The sequence below is a fragment of the Gobio gobio genome, assembly GCF_949357685.1.
Source record: "Gobio gobio genome assembly, chromosome: 17".
NCBI classification, from domain to species: Eukaryota; Metazoa; Chordata; class Actinopteri; order Cypriniformes; family Gobionidae; genus Gobio; species Gobio gobio.
The window spans coordinates 36,944,884-36,964,140 of record NC_137110.1 but is presented as its reverse complement, the minus strand read 5'-3'; the positions used below and the strand labels follow the sequence as shown (position 1 = coordinate 36,964,140).

Here is a 19,257-nt window from a genome sequence, read left to right as displayed (position 1 = left end):
TAAGAGGTACCATGTTTTATTGGCAAAATATATGGTAAGTGTGGTTATATTCTAACGTAATACACAAAATTTTATAAAGAATGATTATGAAAAAGATCATTTAAAAACAACTGAGGTCTGCCTTGGCACAAATATTGATAGCTATTTTGAGTAATATATGGTTTACTCCTATGTTCACATATAACAACATACTGGCAAATTAGCACATATATTTCTCCTGACTTTCAGTCATTCAGTGCTCTTCCTGGAGTGCTCTTACTTGTCAGTAACCCTCTTCAGAGAGACATAGTACACAAGATGAACTGCAAGAGGAAAGTAAAGATGTTACAACAGCTTCCGATATGCTTTCAATGAAGTAACCCATTTTACTTCCACAATTAATCAGTGTAAACCAGTTTAAAAATCTGAGGCCAAAAATATAGGCTCTAAATAAATAAAAAATGTTCATCACTTACATCATCATACTGGAAGTTTACCACTCCCTGCTGCATTGTATCTCTCCTCCTAAAGTTGTCTACAGAAAAATAAAAAAGTCATACAGTGTTTGATAAAAAAAATGTATTAAAGAATACTAATCATGTTTTGTATAGAGTTGCATTTCTACATTTTACAAAAAGTCTCACCTGTAAGTGCCCTTATCTTCACACAACACGCCACATAGTCATCAAAGAAGATCTTTCCAGACCTGCTGTAGCGTTTGACGATGACATTCAGTGCCTGTGGGCTTATTCGGTAACCTGTGAAATCATGACAAAAAATGTCTTAGTGCATCGAAAGCTATTGGCTTAGAGATGTAATTATCCCCTTACAGAAACATGTACATTCCACCCAGCAGTTTTCAGTTTGATATCATCTTAAAGCTCAAAATTTGTGACTTGTTATTTATTCTTTGAGAGATTCTATATTTTGCCCTGAAAACTAGGTGATTTTTGATCTCGGTCAATAGAAATAAGACTTAAGTTATACTTCTATGAAAAGTCACGCTCACCCATGTTAGCAAGGCACTGGGACATCTCATGAGGTTCCACCGTTCCACTGCAGTCCCTGTCCACCATTATGAAGTTCTGCTTCCAGCTGTTTAGCACAGTAAAGAGTTCTTTAAACTCATTGAATCCCATCTTTCCGGTGTGATCTCTCTGCGCACACATGGTTAAAGAATCTAAACCACATCAAGGGATCTGTTGGGTTACTGAGACTAGCACGAAGCAAACGTTTGATTCAAGTTGGAGAGATAAGAACAGTGCCAGAACAGAGTTGTTTCATGTTTCTGTGAAGGATACATCCAGCATGGCAATCATAATCCTGCAGGTATCCAAACTGAAGGCTGCAACAACAAAAAAAGCAGTGCAGTGAGGATGATCCAATGACTCTGTATTATTGATTTGTTTGTCCAAGTATTTGGAACCAAAATTTCTTCTACAATCTATGTACTCACGATTGTAGGAGCCACTGATTCCAGTCTGGGTGAGGCACCTTTGAAGTTCTTCAGCATCAACTTCACCATCCTGACATAACATTTATGTTACTACGTGGACAACATAATAGGACGGAAAAGATATAGCCATAAGTACCCAGAAGCTCTCACCTGACCAGCTATTGCTGTGAAATAGCCCCACATTGGGTCCTGGGCAGCAGAAGCAGGAAAATTCCCCTGGTACGCCCCATATGGTTGTGCTGGGAAGCCACCTGCAGCAGGAACGCCTGGCATTGCCATACCATGAGCAGGAACTCCTGGCATTGGACCACCAAACTGCAAGTAAAAGGGTGACACTTTTAATTAGCCCACTGTACTGATACATCATATTTTTTTTAAACTTAAAAATTTTACATTTTCATTTAGCTGAAAGCTGTTTATTATCAAACAGGGCGCCTTACATAAAGGGATAGTTAACCCAAAAATGAAAATTCTGCCATCATTTTAAAAGAAGATATTTTGAAGAATGTTTGTAACCAAGCAGATAGAGCAACCATTGACTACCATAGTAGGAAAAAAAATACTATGGTAGTCATTGGTTGCTCTATCTGCTTTGTTACAACCATTCTTCAAAATATCTTCTTTTGTGTTCAGCAGAACAAAGAAACCCATACAGGTTTGGAACAACTTGAGGGTGAGTAAATGATTTGGGAATTTTTGGGCAAACTATCCCTTTAAGTGTAGCTTCAGTTCAATCTGCCTGCTTGCTTCTTCCACTGCATGCTGCTTTGCAACCCACCTCCACCTCCTCCTTAATCTGGGTTTAACTTAAATCAATGTCATTCCGTTGTCCTTGATGCATACTCTGTTCTCAATGCAACCCTCTACAATACGAGTAAAACACTTGCATATGCGAGTAAAGCGTCACTATCGCCATTGGCTAATAAATTCTCAGATTTTACTCGCCAGTGTGTGTGTTAGATGCTAAGAATAAATTTAGCATAAATATATTTTTACTCGCTGAACACTCTGAGCGCTTGAGAGTTTCGCTCTTGTCAAGCGATCTATACGATTTCAAATCAGCTCATCTGACGTACCGTAAACTCTAGTGTGAAGAGCTCTGTCGCTTTGCTGAGCGCGTTTCTCACACACACATGTGCGCGCGAGAGAGAGAGAGCGCGAGAGTCTTATATACCACTTAAAATCGACGCGCTACATGTTAACAATATTCTTTGTTGTATTTTCCTGTTAAAATAACGGAGTTCATTTGGAATTATTCAGCTTTGAAGAACCAGCAGAAGATATGCCGTTTTTTTCCCCGGTAGTGGGCGGGACTAATGTGCAAATGGCAATCTCATTGGCTGGCGCTCATCTTTTCCTGTCCCTGTTTTGATTTCAGCAAATCAGTTTGAGCGAATGCTGTCAACGTGATTAATATTCATGAACCCAGCAGCTCAATCCTTAGTGCGTTGTATATTGTTATTAGTAGTAGAATTAGTAGTAGTATTATTATTATCTTTTAATAATACAATATAATTACTATTATCTTTTTTTTTTTTTACAGAAACACCAACAATATCTTAAGCACCACCACCAGTCCAAAGTTCAGTTTAATGACAAATATGCATTAATAAATCCTTTCCAACAGTTTTAGTTCTAATTACTAAAGTTCTATTATTATATAGTGCTTGATTATCATAATATCATAACATAATCTAATACTGACTGATGTTAAGCGTGTACGTTCAGAAATTTAAAAAGCTGTGCCATTTACAAAGATATTGATACATTTGGTGGTATATATAAGTATAATATAATATAATTATCAGTCTGGCGACTAAACAAAAAAATGTACTAGCCAAAGGCGATTCTATTGCCAAGGTGTGCGTAGAGGGTTGCAATGGGGGATTTTCGCTGCCCTCCCAGTTTAAAAAAATTGGAGGTTGTCTCCAGAAGCTGCTGTTCCCTGTCTTGAAAAGGATGGGGAATTTAGAACAGAGCCATATCGCCAAATGTAAATTTAGCAAAATATGCCAATAAAAAAGTTGACAAAATGTGTCTATGGTGTTTTTGACTTAAGTGGACCTGACTGAAATAATGTAGACAACGGGTTAACTAAAAAATATAATGAATATGCAATATGGTGCTTAATAAGAAACTTAATAAGATTATTGGAGGGTAGGTGCGCTACAAATAATGTTGAGTGATGTTTTGTTCATGCATTACCTGAAAACGGTATAGAATAAAATATCTCAGATCATCGAAATGAAGATTTTTCAGACACATGACTACTTTTAAGACGCATTACAAAAAGGTTCAAGTTGTCTGCCACTAACAACAGCCCTGATAAGGCTACAGTAAGCATAAAAAAAGTGCAATCTGTTCGAAATACACTGAATACTGGGTAATGTATCAACCAACCAATTGCTGAATGTGAATACTATGAACATCATGTATTACTCCACTTGGATTTGTTCCCAAACACACACAAGTGTCCAATTAAACTGATAACATTCAGTCTGACACATCCCACTGTCACTATTTGGCCTAAACTAACTCCGACCTACAGCCTGTTCATAGCAAAGAGAAGAGGCTATACATGTGGTTTCTGTGGAAATATGTTCATATCCCATCTTTTATTCCACTTTAACTTGTTCATTCTAAATCCCTTTAAAGGTAAAAGCTGTTATAGCTTGCTAAACCGGTATAATTTTTTACAAATCTTTTTTTTGGCATAGATGGAGGACGTGCTGTGACAGGCAGCTTTGCCAGTCAGCAAAAAAAAACCAAATAATTAAAAAAGTTTTTTTTGAGATATATTTTATAAAAACATCTAAACACCCTTAAAATAATATTTACTTTAAGTGAAAAGTGAAAGTTTATGCTTAAAGCAAGACAAATTCTTTGCCGATATAGGGTAAAATAAATAAATAAACTTGAGACATTTTTAAGACAAAAAAACGTCCACAATTTTAAATCTCAAGATAATTTGCTTTAGGAATGGTTTATGTTTCACCGGAAAACAAAACAAAAAACGTTATGGCTTATGTATTGTATTGTATTGTTGAAAATGTCCTTGCCCTTGAAAACCAATTCTGGGTGGGCGGTGGGAAAAATCTAGACCTGTAACGTTAGTTTAAAAAAAATTTAAAAAAAAGTTATTTTCTGATACTGGCCTCAGGCATGACCTGCCGCGGTTTCAATCGTAATACATATTAGTTTATACCGAATTCATATTAGAGAATATGTCATTTATTTAATGTAACAATCTGGACCGTAACAACACATACCAGACACATTTCTCAACCAATCTGGGCGTCTCTTAAGCTAATTATCGTATTAGTTTTACATTCTACAAAATAAAAAATATAATTTATACTTACATTGTTATATCCAGGATACGCCATACTTAGTGATTGCACCCTCAAGGAACAGAAACGATTTAAAAATGAATCTTATGGGGAAGTTTTCGGACAGTCCAGATCACTTCCGTACTTCGACTGTGACGGGAAATGATTGAATGACGTCATTAGGACCAGCGTGACTGACAGCGATAGGGTAGCAGAGGCGGACTGTGGTCGCTTTCTGGAGTTTTACTATAACCTTACATCATAAAATATGACTACGTAAGCGACGCAGCGGCGATTTTGGATCACCTCCAAATGGAAAGCAAGCGTTCAGTGACACATACACGGATGTCATATGGCCATTTGAGTGAAAACATTGGTGGCCAATGATATTGCGCAGTTTTGCTTATGAAATGCATCATGGAAAATACTGTAACGTTCAAAATGATCACAGACGTGTTTACTGGTGATATATTCTGTATTAATTCGCCATTGCGTGGGTGACGTGTTTATCGTGCGTGGCGTTCTTATATAACACTAACCTGTCATTTACGTTGAAAACCACCGGTCGGCGCCATTACACTAGAAGTAGAAGCTGGCAGCACCGTCACTCAACCAACCAACCCCTGCAATAAGACTTTAGTTTGGAGGTAAGTTTTAGTGCTTCCTTCCATTCAAGATGTTTTGGTCGTATGGAAGTTTTTGACGTCATAACAACCCCTTAAAAATCTATAGACCTTATTCACAGCAGCGCCATCTTTGATTTTTAACGGGAATGAAAGCGAGGCTGTGAGGGATGGACATGGACATACATCTTTTCAGTGGGTTCTACTGTTATTTATGTTTTTTTTGTATTGTTCTGCTGGTGAAACCCTGCAAATATAGTTCCAAGAAATTTCAGTAGACAAAAAACTGTGTAGTAAGTTTAAAAAATATATATATAGTTATACAGCTTTTTATGCCATTGAAAACCTGCCCCACATCCCAATGTGCATACGATCCGCCTTAAATGGTATTGAATAGTGGTGCAGGCATGACATCACTTTGTAGGCCAAAACGCGGAAACGAGTTAGCATTTTAGCACTTCCTGCTCCCTCGTTCCAAAGTCAATGGGTTTTTTGAACGGGGTTTCGGTTAAATGGCAGAAATAAGGTCTGTGGTGAACACAAGCTCAAGACACTTTCACGTTTTATTCTACGACATAAAATACATCAGTATTACCCCACTCGTGATTTTATGAAGCTGTTACATGCAAGGGGGTAATCCAGCACCCGGAAAGCGAACCTTCCATAGGGGCCGCCATTGCTAACCAAGCCATCACCTGCTGTTAGCATCCCATTGACTCTCATTCATTTTGGTGTCACTTTGACAGCGAATAACTTTACATCTGAGGCGTTTAAAGACTCCATTTGACCATTGTTTATTTCTAAAGAAACACGACAATGTATAAAAGGCTCCATTACCTTGTATCTTACACTATCGCCCCGTAGAAGCCGTTTTTGTAAAAAATTGGCGAACGATTGCGTCATAACCACGCGACTCTGTCGCATAGTAGAGAAATTACCGTATAGACAGGAGGAGAAGCTCGCAGGCACTCTTTTACTGTCTATGAGGCAATCGGGGGGACGTGGAGGCATAAAGTCAAGGGAGAAGCATGGGGAGAAGCCCATAGAGAGCCAAAAGCGACGGGACAAAATATTTCAACAATGTGATTCAGATTTCACTTTGCACAACTACTAGAAGACTAACAACTGTCAGACTGGTTGCTCACGTCACGTCGTCAAGCTCAGTCTGAGGCTGCGCAGTACGCTCAGCCATCAGGAAGTGAGTGCTTCTAATTGACTTCACTTTTCCCCGTCGAAGCCTATGGGGTCGCTGTGTCCATTTCTTTTACTGTTTATGGTCACGTGTCTTGAAAAAGGCACTTGCTAATAAGTGGCTAAATGGGACTAACCATTCAGAGGCTGTCGAGGAGATTAAACGTCATCACGCCGAAAAGGCTCAGTCCGCTTTTACAGCCTCATTATGCTCATAATTGTGCTCTTATAAACTATTCTAACTCAAACGTTCTGGGAAAAATGTTTTTAGCTGTCGGAAGCTTAGTGATGATGACGTTGAAATCTCGGGACCGTGGTGTACACTCACCTAAAGGATTATTAGGAACACCTGTTCAATTTCTCATTAATGCAATTATCTAATCAACCAATCACATGGCAGTTGCTTCAATGCATTTAGGGGTGTGGTCCTGGTCAAGACAATCTCCTGAACTCCAAACTGAATGTCAGAATGGGAAAGAAAGGTGATTTAAGCAATTTTGAGCGTGGCATGGTTGCTGGTGCCAGACGGGCCAGTCTGAGTATTTCACAAGCTGCTCAGTTACTGGGATTTTCACGCTCAACCATTTCTAGGGTTTACAAAGAATGGTGTGAAAAGGGAAAAACATCCAGTATGCGGCAGTCCTGTGGGCGAAAATGCCTTGTTGATGCTAGAGGTCAGAGGAGAATGGGCCGACTGATTCAAGCTGATAGAAGAGCAACTTTGACTGAAATAACCACTCGTTACAACCGAGGTATGCAGCAAAGCATTTGTGAAGCCACAACACGCACAACCTTGAGGCGGATGGGCTACAACAGCAGAAGACCCCACCGGGTACCACTTATCTCCACTACAAATAGGAAAGAGCCCAACAAAATTGGACAGTTGAAGACTGGAAAAATGTTGCCTGGTCTGATGAGTCTCGATTTCTGTTGAGACATTCAGATGGTAGAGTCAGAATTTGGCGTAAACAGAATGAGAACATGGATCCATCATGCCTTGTTACCACTGTGCAGGCTGCTGGTTGTGGTGTAATGGTGTGGGGGATGTTTTCTTGGCACACTTTAGGCCCCTTAGTGCCAATTGGGCATCGTTTAAATGCCACGGCCTACCTGAGCATTGTTTCTGACCATGTCCATCCCTTTATGACCACCATGTACCCATCCTCTGATGGCTACTTCCAGCAGGATAATGCACCATGTCACAATGCTTGAATCATTTCAAATTGGTTTCTTGAACATGACAATGAGTTCACTGTTCTAAAATGGCCCCCACAGTCACCAGATCTCAACCCAATAGAGCATCTTTGGGATGTGGTGGAACGGGAGCTTCGTGCCCTGGATGTGCATCCCACAAATCTCCATCAACTGCAAGATGCTATCCTATCAATAGGGCCAACATTTCTAAAGAATGCTTTCAGCACCTTGTTGAATCAATGCCACGTAGAATTAAGGCAGTTCTGAAGGCGAAAGGGGGTCAAACAGTATTAGTATGGTGTTCCTAATAATCCTTTAGGTGAGTGTAGTTTGTTTATATCTTACCTTTAGCCTTTTACTTCTGGCGACTGCATTTAGGCTTCAAAATGAATAGAAGGTGTTTATCTGTGATAATTATCTTGATGGACAAAATGTGTAAGTATCAAAAACTTTTATTGATCACCAAGCTTTTTTGATAATCCAAAATCCTATGGGAAAATCCTATTGGGGTTTTCTCGAGGGAACCAGTGCAAAGCTAACTGCCGGTTGGCCTACAAAGTTGACGTCATACCTTCACCAATCTATTACTAATGTCACATACTATTTAGGATGGATAGTATGCACATTGAGTTGCAGCACCTGTAATGGCACATGCTCTGAATAAGGTCCGTGGTTCCACGATGAACCTTAAACATCCATGGAACTTTTCCATGGCTCAAAAGGTTCTTTATAGTAGAAAAAGATTCTTAAGATTATTAAAATGTTTTTTTTTTACACTCAGAAATAAAGGTGTTACCTGGGAGGGTCGTTGGTGAACATAAAATGGTGAAAACCCCCTTGTGAAACCTTTATTTTTAAGATCTAAATTTTCAAAAGTTAAAGGAAATCTCGCACACTATCGATACTTGCAGAAGATATCAAAAATGTTTTATCAGCAACGTTTCGGTCTCATGACCTTCATCAGGCATATCTGACATAGACCGAAACAAAATCTTCTGCAAGTATTGCTACTGTGCAGGATTTCCTTTTAACTTTTGAGATTTTTTATCCTGTTTTCTACGCACTCTTCATCTATTATGAACAGGTGTGCAATGGTAATTGTCAATTAATAAGAACTAAATTTTTTAATTGAATGGAGAAGCATGACATAAATACACTGTAAATTTAATATTTAAGCAATATCACATGAGCAGGAGTGCTGAATATCTGCAGGGCTGCAGCCTTGTGTCATAAATAATCAAAGCTGAGCTGATATTCTGCAAGATTGTTCTTTTACAACATTTCTATAAACAAGTAATTGATATAAAGTAATTTACATTTCAGACCAGAATCGATCTTTGTTTGGCTTCCATTCAGCACCGCTCACATATGTGGTCTGGAACAGCATCAACACAGAGAAACTGACTTATACGAACAGTTAAACATCCCAGTGCTGTTATACCTATAGCACCGCTCAGCCAATCGGATTTGAGTGCTGGAACTGTTGTATAACAGTAAATATGATACTCAGTCTCTAAGAATAATACATTTTTAGGTATGCAACTTTTCTGTGGTTTGGCACTAAAAATGTTACACTTTATCATTCATCAAGCATTCAATTAGCTTGAGTTTCTTTATGATGATCAGAGTGTATCACAGCTTAATAACTCTTCTTTTCTCTGACTCCATGGAACAAGGTCACCAGCAGGATTAAGACCAACCCTGCTAAAGGAGAGAGGAGAGGAGAAAGAGAATGAGCGTCACTAGGTTATGCAATACCCTGCTACTTTGCATCACCTCGTTACACAGGCTTTGCTGAGTTACAGTTTAGTCAAACTGAGAGGTTCCTGGAAAGATCACAGACGCACGTAAAAGAGATTCCTCAATGTGCCAAATGGACTGAATAGTCTGAATGTAAAGCCTGGAATACACTACACAACTTTTCAAATCTGAATATTTTAATTTTAAAACACTTGGCATCTCAACGCCTAAGGATTACACACTACCAGACAGTTAAATCATAAGAATGGTTTGCGTTGCTAGGAAACACATGTAAACAATGTGTTCTAAAATCGGCTCAAAAAATCAAACTTGTTTGATAATCTGACTGGATGGAATCATAGAGGCTGTTTAAATGACAGCGTTTTCAACCAAAAACAGAAATCTTTTTATGCCTTTTGGGCATCTATTTACATGGCAACAGCATTTTAGGGGCCTGAAAAAGCAACATTTTGAAAAGGGGATTCAAAGTTTTTGAAAACGAAACTGTTATCCTCTCCGTTTAAACAAAAAAATGCATTTTGGATGTTCATCTACAGGACAACAGTGCTCTGGGGGCCTGAAAACGGATTTCAAAGGGTACGACAACGATGTACTAAAAACGCAAACGCGCTGTTTTGCATACAGACCACAACGTTAGCAACATGATCCCTGTTCACATGGATCCGGCAGGCATGGAAGCATGATGTTTTTAATCGGTTTCACGGATCCGTGTTAAAGGGGATCGTTTGGACAATGTTGTCGTATATACACTAGTCATAGTTTTCACGTGACGTCACACTCTTATAGGAACGCCCACCTGGAGGGCAAAATAAAGGCTTTCCTCCATTGCCCGCCAGTCATTTTTACCAGGTTTGTAGTCGTTATTAATGCAGTAAAACAGTGATATTAAAAGACCAAATTTAATATACACCTTATTGATGTTGCATACTGTGTACAGGAAAGCAGATGAACACAGAATATTGGTGCAACACAAGGTTTCTCGTTAAGTTTTTTTCCCATTGAAAACCATGACAAAGAAAACGCGTTGCGTTAATATTCTTGGCTCATCTGCTCGCCTGTATATAGAATGCATCATCAAAAAGGTGTAAATGAAATTTGATCTTTTAATATCACCGTCTTTTAATATCACGGCACTACTGTACAGTTCACCCTCCGTCTGCTGCTTGATCAGCTCTATAATTCTAACGGTTTTACTGCGTAATTTATCTGTGTTTAAAATTAAGTGGTGCAACAACTCGATTTTAAATAAAAACCCATATCAACAAATCCTTGATTAGCGTTAAACTTTGCTTAATTGAATCCTTATTGGTGCTTATATCCTTATTTTTCACATTAAGCGTTTTAAAAACATCCCGCTGTTTTTAGTGATTGAAATACTGCAGCCGGTGCTGTATATGGATCATAAGTGCCCAAAACATGCTTCTTGTTCACATATTTTTGTTTTAAGATGAAAATTTGACAGGCTTGTGCTGCAGTTCTATGGAGATCTATGGCGGTTTTGCTCTCCAAGGCTCTGCGACAGTCACGTGACTGAAAACTATATTGCCAAAAGTATTGGGACACCCCTCCAAATCATTGAATTCAGGTGTTCCAATCACTTCCATGGCCACAGGTGTATAAAATCAAGCACCTAGGCATGCAGACTGCTTCTACAAACATTTGTGAAAGAACGGGTCACTCTCAGGAGCTCAGTGAATTCAAGTGTGGTACCGTGATATGTTGCCACCTGTGCAATAAGTCCATTCATGATATTTCCTCACTACTAAATATTCCATGGTCAACTGTTAGTGGTATTATAACAAAGTGGAAGCAATTGGGAACAACAGCAACTGGCAGAGCGGGTTCAGCGCATGCTGTCGCGCACAGTGTGCAGAAGTTGCCAACTTTCTGCAGAGTCAATAGCTACAGACCTCCAAACTTTGTGTGGCCTTCAGATTAGCTCAAGAACAGTGCGTAGAGAGCTTCATGGAATGGGTCTCCGTTGCCGAGGAACTGCATTCAAACCTTACATCACCAAGTGCAATACAAAGCATCGTATGCAGTGGTGTAAAGCAGGCCGCCACTGGACTCCAGAGCAGTGGAGACGTTTCTCTGTCTGGCAATCTGATGGATGTGTCTGGATTTGGCAGTTGCCTGGAGAATGCCACTTGCCTGACTGCATCGTGCCAAGTGTAAAGTTTGGTGGAGGGTGGATTATGGTGTGTAGTTGTTTTTCAGGGGTTGGGCTTGGCCCCTTAGTTCCAGTGAAAGGAACTCTAATTGCTTCAGCATACCAAGACATTTTGGACAATTTCGTGCTCCAAAACTTTTTACAGGAACAGTTTGGGGATGGCCCCTTTTGTCCAGACTGCAAATCTGGGCAAAGGTTTTGTAGTGTATTCCAGCCTTAAGTGGAAGAATTTAATGGCCGTCATAATGCTCTTTACTTTGTTAATTTACCCCAAATATGTTCTCAAAGTGTAAGTGATGTGCCACTGGCTATAAATGAGACAAAAACCAAACAAACTATGTCCAAAAAGAACCATATCAGTTTATGGACGTTTATTTATCCTGTACCTTATAGTTTAGAAAATACAGATCTGTAATTGTACACCAAAACTGTACTTAGAAAATTCTTAAAGAAATTGCCTTCAAAAGACAATGAAACAAGTTTTATCCACAGTGAAACAGAACTAGGGGTCTGTTGTACCCAGGATAGACAAGCAAGGTTGACAGTGAAGGTGGAAAGAGCTAGGGGGGTTCTTGCCATGCTTGTTTACTACTGAACAGCGATCAGATGGCCTTGCTTTAATCGATTGGTGAACAGTTAAAGGTCACAAGCATGATTGATCTTGAATCAGCCTCAATTTCCCCCTATATCAAGAGCTGGTTTTCAATTTCACACACATCACTGTACAAACAGAACCGATTAGAAGAGATAAAAGTCTGTTGTACAGCTTATACAATGCATTTGCTTTTGCAAAAATATACTCATAATATACATAGATTTCACTTTTCAATGCCCCTGCTCTCTTTTTGCCCATTCTACCCCATCCCATATCCATAAAAATTACATTACAAAAGCAGTTGAAATAGCCATTTCTGAACAGTTATAAAGCATTTTACTTGGCCAGCTGGAGAAAAATTGTGCATTTTTCCAGATTATAATGAAAGCTATATACACTGATAATGACAACACAGCCTGAGGTGCGTCATTATGCATTGTCAGTCCTAAAAATCTCACTAAAGCAGAGCATTGAAAAAGACACCAGGCCCAATACACAAAGAAAGCAGTGCACGAAAGCCATATTTTAAAATATACACTTATTTATATAAGGTTATACTGAAAAATACTGTTGTGTCCCTTTAAATCTTTTTGTGTAAATTTTAAAAAAGCAAAAAAATTTCCATCATGGAACCGGTGTAGTAACAAACATATGAACAATAAAAATGTGGCAAGAAAGTTTAGAGACTTTTCAGCAGGCGTTACAGATTCCTCATTGGAGCGATTACAATTCGACATGAGCTGCATTTGGAGTGCGAGGATGCATTTTAGAGTTCTGGTCCGCTCAGCGGTAGTGAAGCAGTTCAGAAAGCGTAGTTTTCCGGAAAGGACGGCCCCACTAAGCACTGGTCCCTGGCATCTGCTGTATAAGGGACACTTTTGGTCTCTTCAAAGTGTGAGAGTGGAACGGTGTCATCCTCAGGAACCTGCAGCCCATCGGGGTCTGCCTTCAGACTGGGCCTCTGGTTGTCAGGGAATGCCATGGAGAAGAGTGCATCAGGATCACATACAAACTTATACACGTACCGCTCTCCAGCAACCTGCACATGAACAAGAGAGCGAGAAATGTCTTAGAAAATCTTGTTTGAAAAGCTGATATGCTTTGATGGGGTGGATTGTACTAACTACAGGAAACGAGGGAACTATAATCTAAAAAAGGGATTGAAAGAAGAAAAAGGACATTGGAACGTGAACGTGCCTTTACCTTCTGCATGATGCCCTTCTCATAGTAGTAACGCAGGGAGCGGCTCAGCTTGTCATAATTCATTGCAGGCCTGTTCTTCTGGATACCCCAACGGCGAGCAACCTATTGAAAATGTGGCTGTTAATGCTGCTTGTCGGCTGAAATAAAAACGGCCTATAATGCCATTGGCTTTCATAACACACTGACCTCCTCTGGTTCAATGAGTTTAAACTCGAGCCCACGGCCAGTCCAAGCAATGAAGTGGCTGTTGGATGGGTCGTCCAACAGAGTGACCAGGAACTGCCAGAGTTGCAGAGACCCCCTTCGTTGATAAGGAGGACCCTCCCGGAAAACTCCACCCTCCTGCTTCACCTTTCCCTCCAGGCGGTCTGGGACCACACACGCATCATCATAATAGAGGTGGGATTCTCCATCATACCCAAAACCTGCAAAATCGAAAAAAAAATGTGGATTTAATATGGACAGTCTCATTATAACTTAAGACCAATCAGAAGCTGTTGCTTAATTAAACATCTACACTTCAAGGAAATGGTAGATTAAACTAAACTGATAAATGCCTCACCCTCGCTGTTGGCGCCATAGAAATTTGCTGATTTTCCAAAAGACGACTGGCAATTCTGTACTTCTGCAAGACAATTGAGAAAATTATAAAAATCACATTAATAATAAAATGTATAACAATGCTTGGGAGTTCAAGGTTATCAGAGTTCCTCTTTATGCAAATAGGTAACACTTAACAATAAGGTTTCATTTGCTAACATTAGTTAATGTATAAACTAACATTAACTAACCACGAGCAGTACATTTGTTACTGTATTTGTTAATCTTTGTTAACGTTAGTTAATAAAAATACAGCTGTTCATGGTTTGTTTATGTTCACAGTGCATTAACTAATGATAACAAGATTTTAATAAAGTATTAGTAAATGTTGAAATTAACAAAGATAAATAAATGCTTTATAAGTGGCAGTTAATTATTAGTTCATATTAACTAATTAACCTTATTGTAAAGTGTTACCAACATTTTTTTTTATTTATTTTTTTTATATACAAATATATACACAATATAATACATTTGGGGAGTTCCACTTTATAAAATCACATTACAAATTATTTTATAATATAGGACAATACATTACAATATTATATAATGTAAAGTTTGGAGTTTCAGTGTTCCATTACGCTTCTGGGAATTTCGCTTCAGGGCAAAAGATTTCCCAATGCAGATTTAATCTTGAGTGTAAGTTGGTCACAAATTTGCCATCTTGACCAAGAGAAAGTGACTTGTGTGAGCTTTGCTGTCCCTATTTTGACAGTTTCACAGCCAACAATACATCTGACCTAGGGGGAGCTAAAAGGATTTCTCAGTACAGCACGACATGCTTCACAGGGACCGAATTCCAAATCTCACAGATTTACACCCACCTGAGTCAAAGCCGAAGTCTCTGGGCTCCTGTTTGATTGACATTTGGTGGATCAACTGTGCACGAGGAGGTCCCATGTTTTGCACACCCTGCTCATTGTAACGAGGATCCACCATTTCCTTTTTGAATCCCTGGGGAGGCATTGGCACCAACGGCTCTGACATCTGCCGGTGATAAGGGGGGCGGCTATGTCGGGGAAAATGGCCACGGGTCTGCGGGGGGTAAGATGTCTGACAACGCCCATCGGACTGTGGGAACGGCAGACAGGGCTCGGAAAGCTGCCGGTGAAACCTAACGAGACGAAGAGAAAGGGAAAGAGAGGGATAAAGATGTGAGAAGGCATTATTCTCAACGTCAAGGGCAATTGAGATCATGAGTTTCGCGTCAAAGAGATAAGTGGTGTTAAAGCTCTGTTTTCCATTAGTTAAACCTAGAGATGGGATAAAAATAGAACTTTTGTCCAGGTCAGTGTGGCATCTTTAACAAGATAATGCCTAATGAAAGGCTCAGGCTGAGCTGATTACAGTACTTTTAACATGCACGAGCAGCTCAAGCTGAAGGCAAAGATAGAAATTAGGTTAAAAATTGTTCACTGTGACCCAAATAAAAACAACCTAATAATAAATTGCAAGATGTCATAATTCATACCTGTGGTCTGTACTGTAAGAGGCATCTGGGTGATTGACAGGTGGGCAGGGCACAGCGAAAGGCGGGCTTTGACTGTGGTGTGGAGTCTGTGCTCTCTGATGTGGTGGGGTAGAACTGTGATTGTGGACAGGTAAATGTGTCAGTCCTTGTGTCTGAGTTTGGGCTGGTGGCATCGCTCTTTTTTGCACATGATGTGTTGCCGTGCTGGTGGAGGAGCCAAAGGGTGATGCCGGTGTAGAAGGAGGTGTCAGTGGCTTGTTGAAAGAAAATGGCTTCCTGTTGAAGGCACTAAAATCGACAAAATGCAAATAAAGCATGAGTGAGGAGGAACATGGAGAAGGGAAAGATGGGGAAAGGACAAGGAAATGTATACCTGTAGTTATATAGGCACTTCTCCCCATATGGAGAGAGTCTCTGCTCGTGTCCACAGGGGGAATATTCCCGGCTTGGGCTCGGTTCCCTCTTAACCTTAGTTTGCAGAGGTCCATGGAACATCACTAGAGAGACAAAGTTTTTCCTTTAATGTTGTGTGGCACAGATACATTGTGTCTACGTAAACTAAAAAGCCAGAACAAAAACACAGTTCTTTGACTTGGAGCCTAGTGTGTTTCTGGTGTCAGATAAATATTTAGTACTGGAACTACACCTTTTAAAAGAGGGAGGAAAAAAGGCCTTTCCCTCTAGAAAAGGAGGCCGCAAGTTAGAACTCGCAGACTATCACGTGATTCCTATGGAAAAAGGGCCCCACTGCCCAGCTGTGGTGAAAGAGGGGCCTGTGAGAGCTACAGGCACGACGCCAGATAAGAGGAATTGTGCCAGACAAACACACACATACCCTCTCACACACAATTTCTATGCAAACACATCCATGTGCATTCACGTTCTACAATAAACACCATTGACACCATAGAAAGTGCACACAATTAAGACTTATTCAGAGCCAAATGGGAAGAAAAAACGAACAAGGGAAACAGCCAGAGCACTGTTCACCAGCACATAATAACCAGAGTGTGTGCGCGCAGAGGATCCAGCCCCATTAAAATGTCACCAAGCTGGAGGCTGCCATGAGTTACAGCACCGCAGCGGTAGACTGGGCCTCACGTGTGTGTGTGTGTGTGTGTGTGTGTGCGCACACACACACACACACCATAGCAACATCTTAAACTCATGCCTTGGAATCAGGTTTGGCACAGAAAGTCTTCAAGGAGGAAAGTACTTTACATCTCAAAACACTTCATAATGTCCATAGCAAAATATCCAGCGCTAATAATTTGCGCAGTATAAATAAATAAATGTTTTTCATAAAGCCAGAAGTTTCTATAATTCATAAAGGCAAGTTATATATACTATTCTGCGACCAACCCCACTTCCTTGCTACATGAATATTCAAAAGGTACTCACAGTTATCCGACTGGAAATCTGGAACAAACTGTTCGTCATCGGGTACCTGGGCTGCACATGGAGAAGGAAAACAATTTGTACTAACTGGCTTGCAAAACCTGCTTCACAGTCGGTGAATAAAGGCATGAAATATTTAACATGAAGATAAATAATTTGCATGTTTAAATATGTCATATTGTCTTATCCCGTTTAAATGAAACCCCAGAGATCAACCACCAAGTTGTGCCTTAACAGTAGTTATGAAATATATTCCATAACCTAGATTATTCTAGAGCTGTTGGCGTACCTTCTGCTATCCAAATCTCTTGTAGCTGGCTGAGATCTTGAAAGAGCTCTGTGGAAGACAATGATTGATTTGTGAATAAACAGGCTGATTTGTTTGGGCCCGGGTTAAATGATGTGTTTTAAAGAGATATGGATGGATTGATCGCAGGTTCATTTGTTTACCCTCTGTATCCTGTGCCAGCTCAGTGTCGACAAACTTCCTTTTTCGGTCATTGAAAGTTCTGCAAAATGGTCCCTGCATGTGAGACTTCTGTAAAATAAGACCAAGACCAAATAATGAGAGTTGGAACAAGTGATCACTGTGTACAGCCATTCACCTTGATGGATATTCTGTAGTAAAATATCTAAAAAGTGAATTACAGTCACAAAAGAGAAGAAAATGAGGCATGACAAGTTAAAGCGGAGACGTACACTGGGGGGCACCATGAAAGGGACCTGCTGGTCGTAAAATCCGTCCATGTCGCTTGCTTCTCACTGCGGCCTAAGGGGCTGCAGCAGGACGGAAAACGGGAATAAACAGGGATAAAGAGGGGGGTGGGCCCACGGGTGATATCGTCGCCTGTAGGAAGAAGAGCCGAGAAAAGTGGCACTTAGAGAAAGACAAGCACCCTGTCAGGATCTGATGCAGCTGTCAGTGATTGTCCCAGGACCTGACAGTTCAGGACCAACTGTCCCTTTGATCTGCGAAAACTTCAGCTAGCATGTTTGTTTGTGTAACACTCACTCTCAGCTCCTGCTCAGATGAAGTGTGCTGCATTAGTGCAGGACACTTACACACACACACACACACACACACACTCTCTCTCTCTCTCACACACACACACACACACATACACCATTCAAGGCTCACGGTACAGATGGGGGTCCTTACATAACCATACAGTACCATCTGTTGCCTATGAGACTATCCAAGACACTGAGAATCTAAACGAAAGTGATAATTAAATAATAACAAGCAGCTACTTTTATTAAAACAGGTAAAGTTTGGATTTAAACAGTGGAAGGACGGGAATCAAATAATGAAGCCTAAGCTATTCCTCACTTCGTCACACACGTGTGTTTATTTTCCCTGACGCAAGTGTTCAGGCCATAAAATCGTATTACAGCCGCGAGGCCAAGAAAACACCTCACAGCCAACATCGCCTAACCTCTCTGGACCAAGAACTAATTAAAAATCCATCGCTTAACATTATTGCTTCCTGAGGCTTATCAGACCTTTATAAAACAGGGAGGAAACGTGCGTATGCACAATTCATACTGAAAAAGAAGAGTTTATGCTTTTAAAGATTTTTATTGCCGATATAAAGGCAGCCAGCGGAAGCTATAGTTGTTGAATAAGTAAAGCGAGATTATAGCATTACAGCAGCGAGTTAACAGGTATAAGAGCGAGTTCAAGAAGTTCAATCCCTTCCCCCCCAGCGCCCATTATCGCCGCGCGCTCCCCCTCCCTTCCCTCGGCCGCTTGTTTTTCTCAATGAAGTGAAATTTGATCCTTCGTGCGCGCTACCCCAAAAAACCTCAGCCGTTCCATTCATAAAAACACCAAACGCGCGAGAAGCACTTCGTCAAACCGCATATGGATTTTGCACAGCGCAAACTGCGCACATGATTAAGTTTACAATAAGCTTAATAAACTACTGAAAAAAAACAGACAACTGGAAATGGTTGCCAAATATGCGCACAAAGAAAATGGCGAGCGAGCCAGCAAAACTAAACGCGACGTTTTAAGTAATACAACTTTGTAAAAAATAAAAGCAGATGAAACTTGCATCGGGTCATACTTAAACAATACAACGCTAGAGCAGCGTGCAAAATATACTCACCCAACGGTGATTAAATCCTTTGCTTTTGCAAAAAAAAAAGTGATTTAATAAATCCCAGAAAAACACAGACTTCTTTTGCGGCAACTAATAGGTTTCGCACTCTCCCTCAGCTTGACGCGACTGAATTTTTCTCAATGGGATCGCTTGCTTTTCCAAGAGCATCGGCTTAACACTGT

General features: G+C 40.2%; 2 protein-coding genes across 5 annotated transcripts; both read right to left on the bottom strand.

The window, feature by feature from the left end:
• Positions 1-5,249, bottom strand: gca (grancalcin). The gene is made up of 8 exons (XM_079840319.1): positions 4,798-5,249; positions 1,586-1,750; positions 1,436-1,505; positions 1,281-1,324; positions 989-1,136; positions 624-737; positions 456-514; positions 1-302 (listed from the first exon to the last, which is right to left on the bottom strand). The coding sequence occupies exons 1-8, from the start codon at positions 4,819-4,821 to the stop codon at positions 276-278; spliced, it is 651 nt and encodes a 216-aa protein (XP_079696445.1). The 5' UTR covers positions 4,822-5,249; the 3' UTR covers positions 1-275.
• A 6,789-nt stretch (positions 5,250-12,038) lies between these two features.
• etv5b (ETS variant transcription factor 5b) lies at positions 12,039-19,257 on the bottom strand. 4 transcript variants are annotated; one of them, XM_079840316.1, is made up of 12 exons: positions 19,082-19,257; positions 17,670-17,817; positions 17,421-17,508; positions 17,260-17,307; positions 16,974-17,024; positions 15,946-16,069; positions 15,573-15,860; positions 14,926-15,215; positions 14,064-14,126; positions 13,688-13,926; positions 13,502-13,603; positions 12,039-13,337 (listed from the first exon to the last, which is right to left on the bottom strand). In XM_079840316.1, the coding sequence occupies exons 2-12, from the start codon at positions 17,715-17,717 to the stop codon at positions 13,101-13,103; spliced, it is 1,578 nt and encodes a 525-aa protein (XP_079696442.1). In that variant the 5' UTR covers positions 17,718-17,817; positions 19,082-19,257; the 3' UTR covers positions 12,039-13,100. The 4 variants fall into 4 exon arrangements, with proteins under 4 accessions (XP_079696442.1, XP_079696444.1, XP_079696441.1 ...); XM_079840315.1 differs by having other exon boundaries at positions 12,041-13,337; positions 13,496-13,603; XM_079840318.1 differs by lacking the exon at positions 17,670-17,817 and having other exon boundaries at positions 19,082-19,203.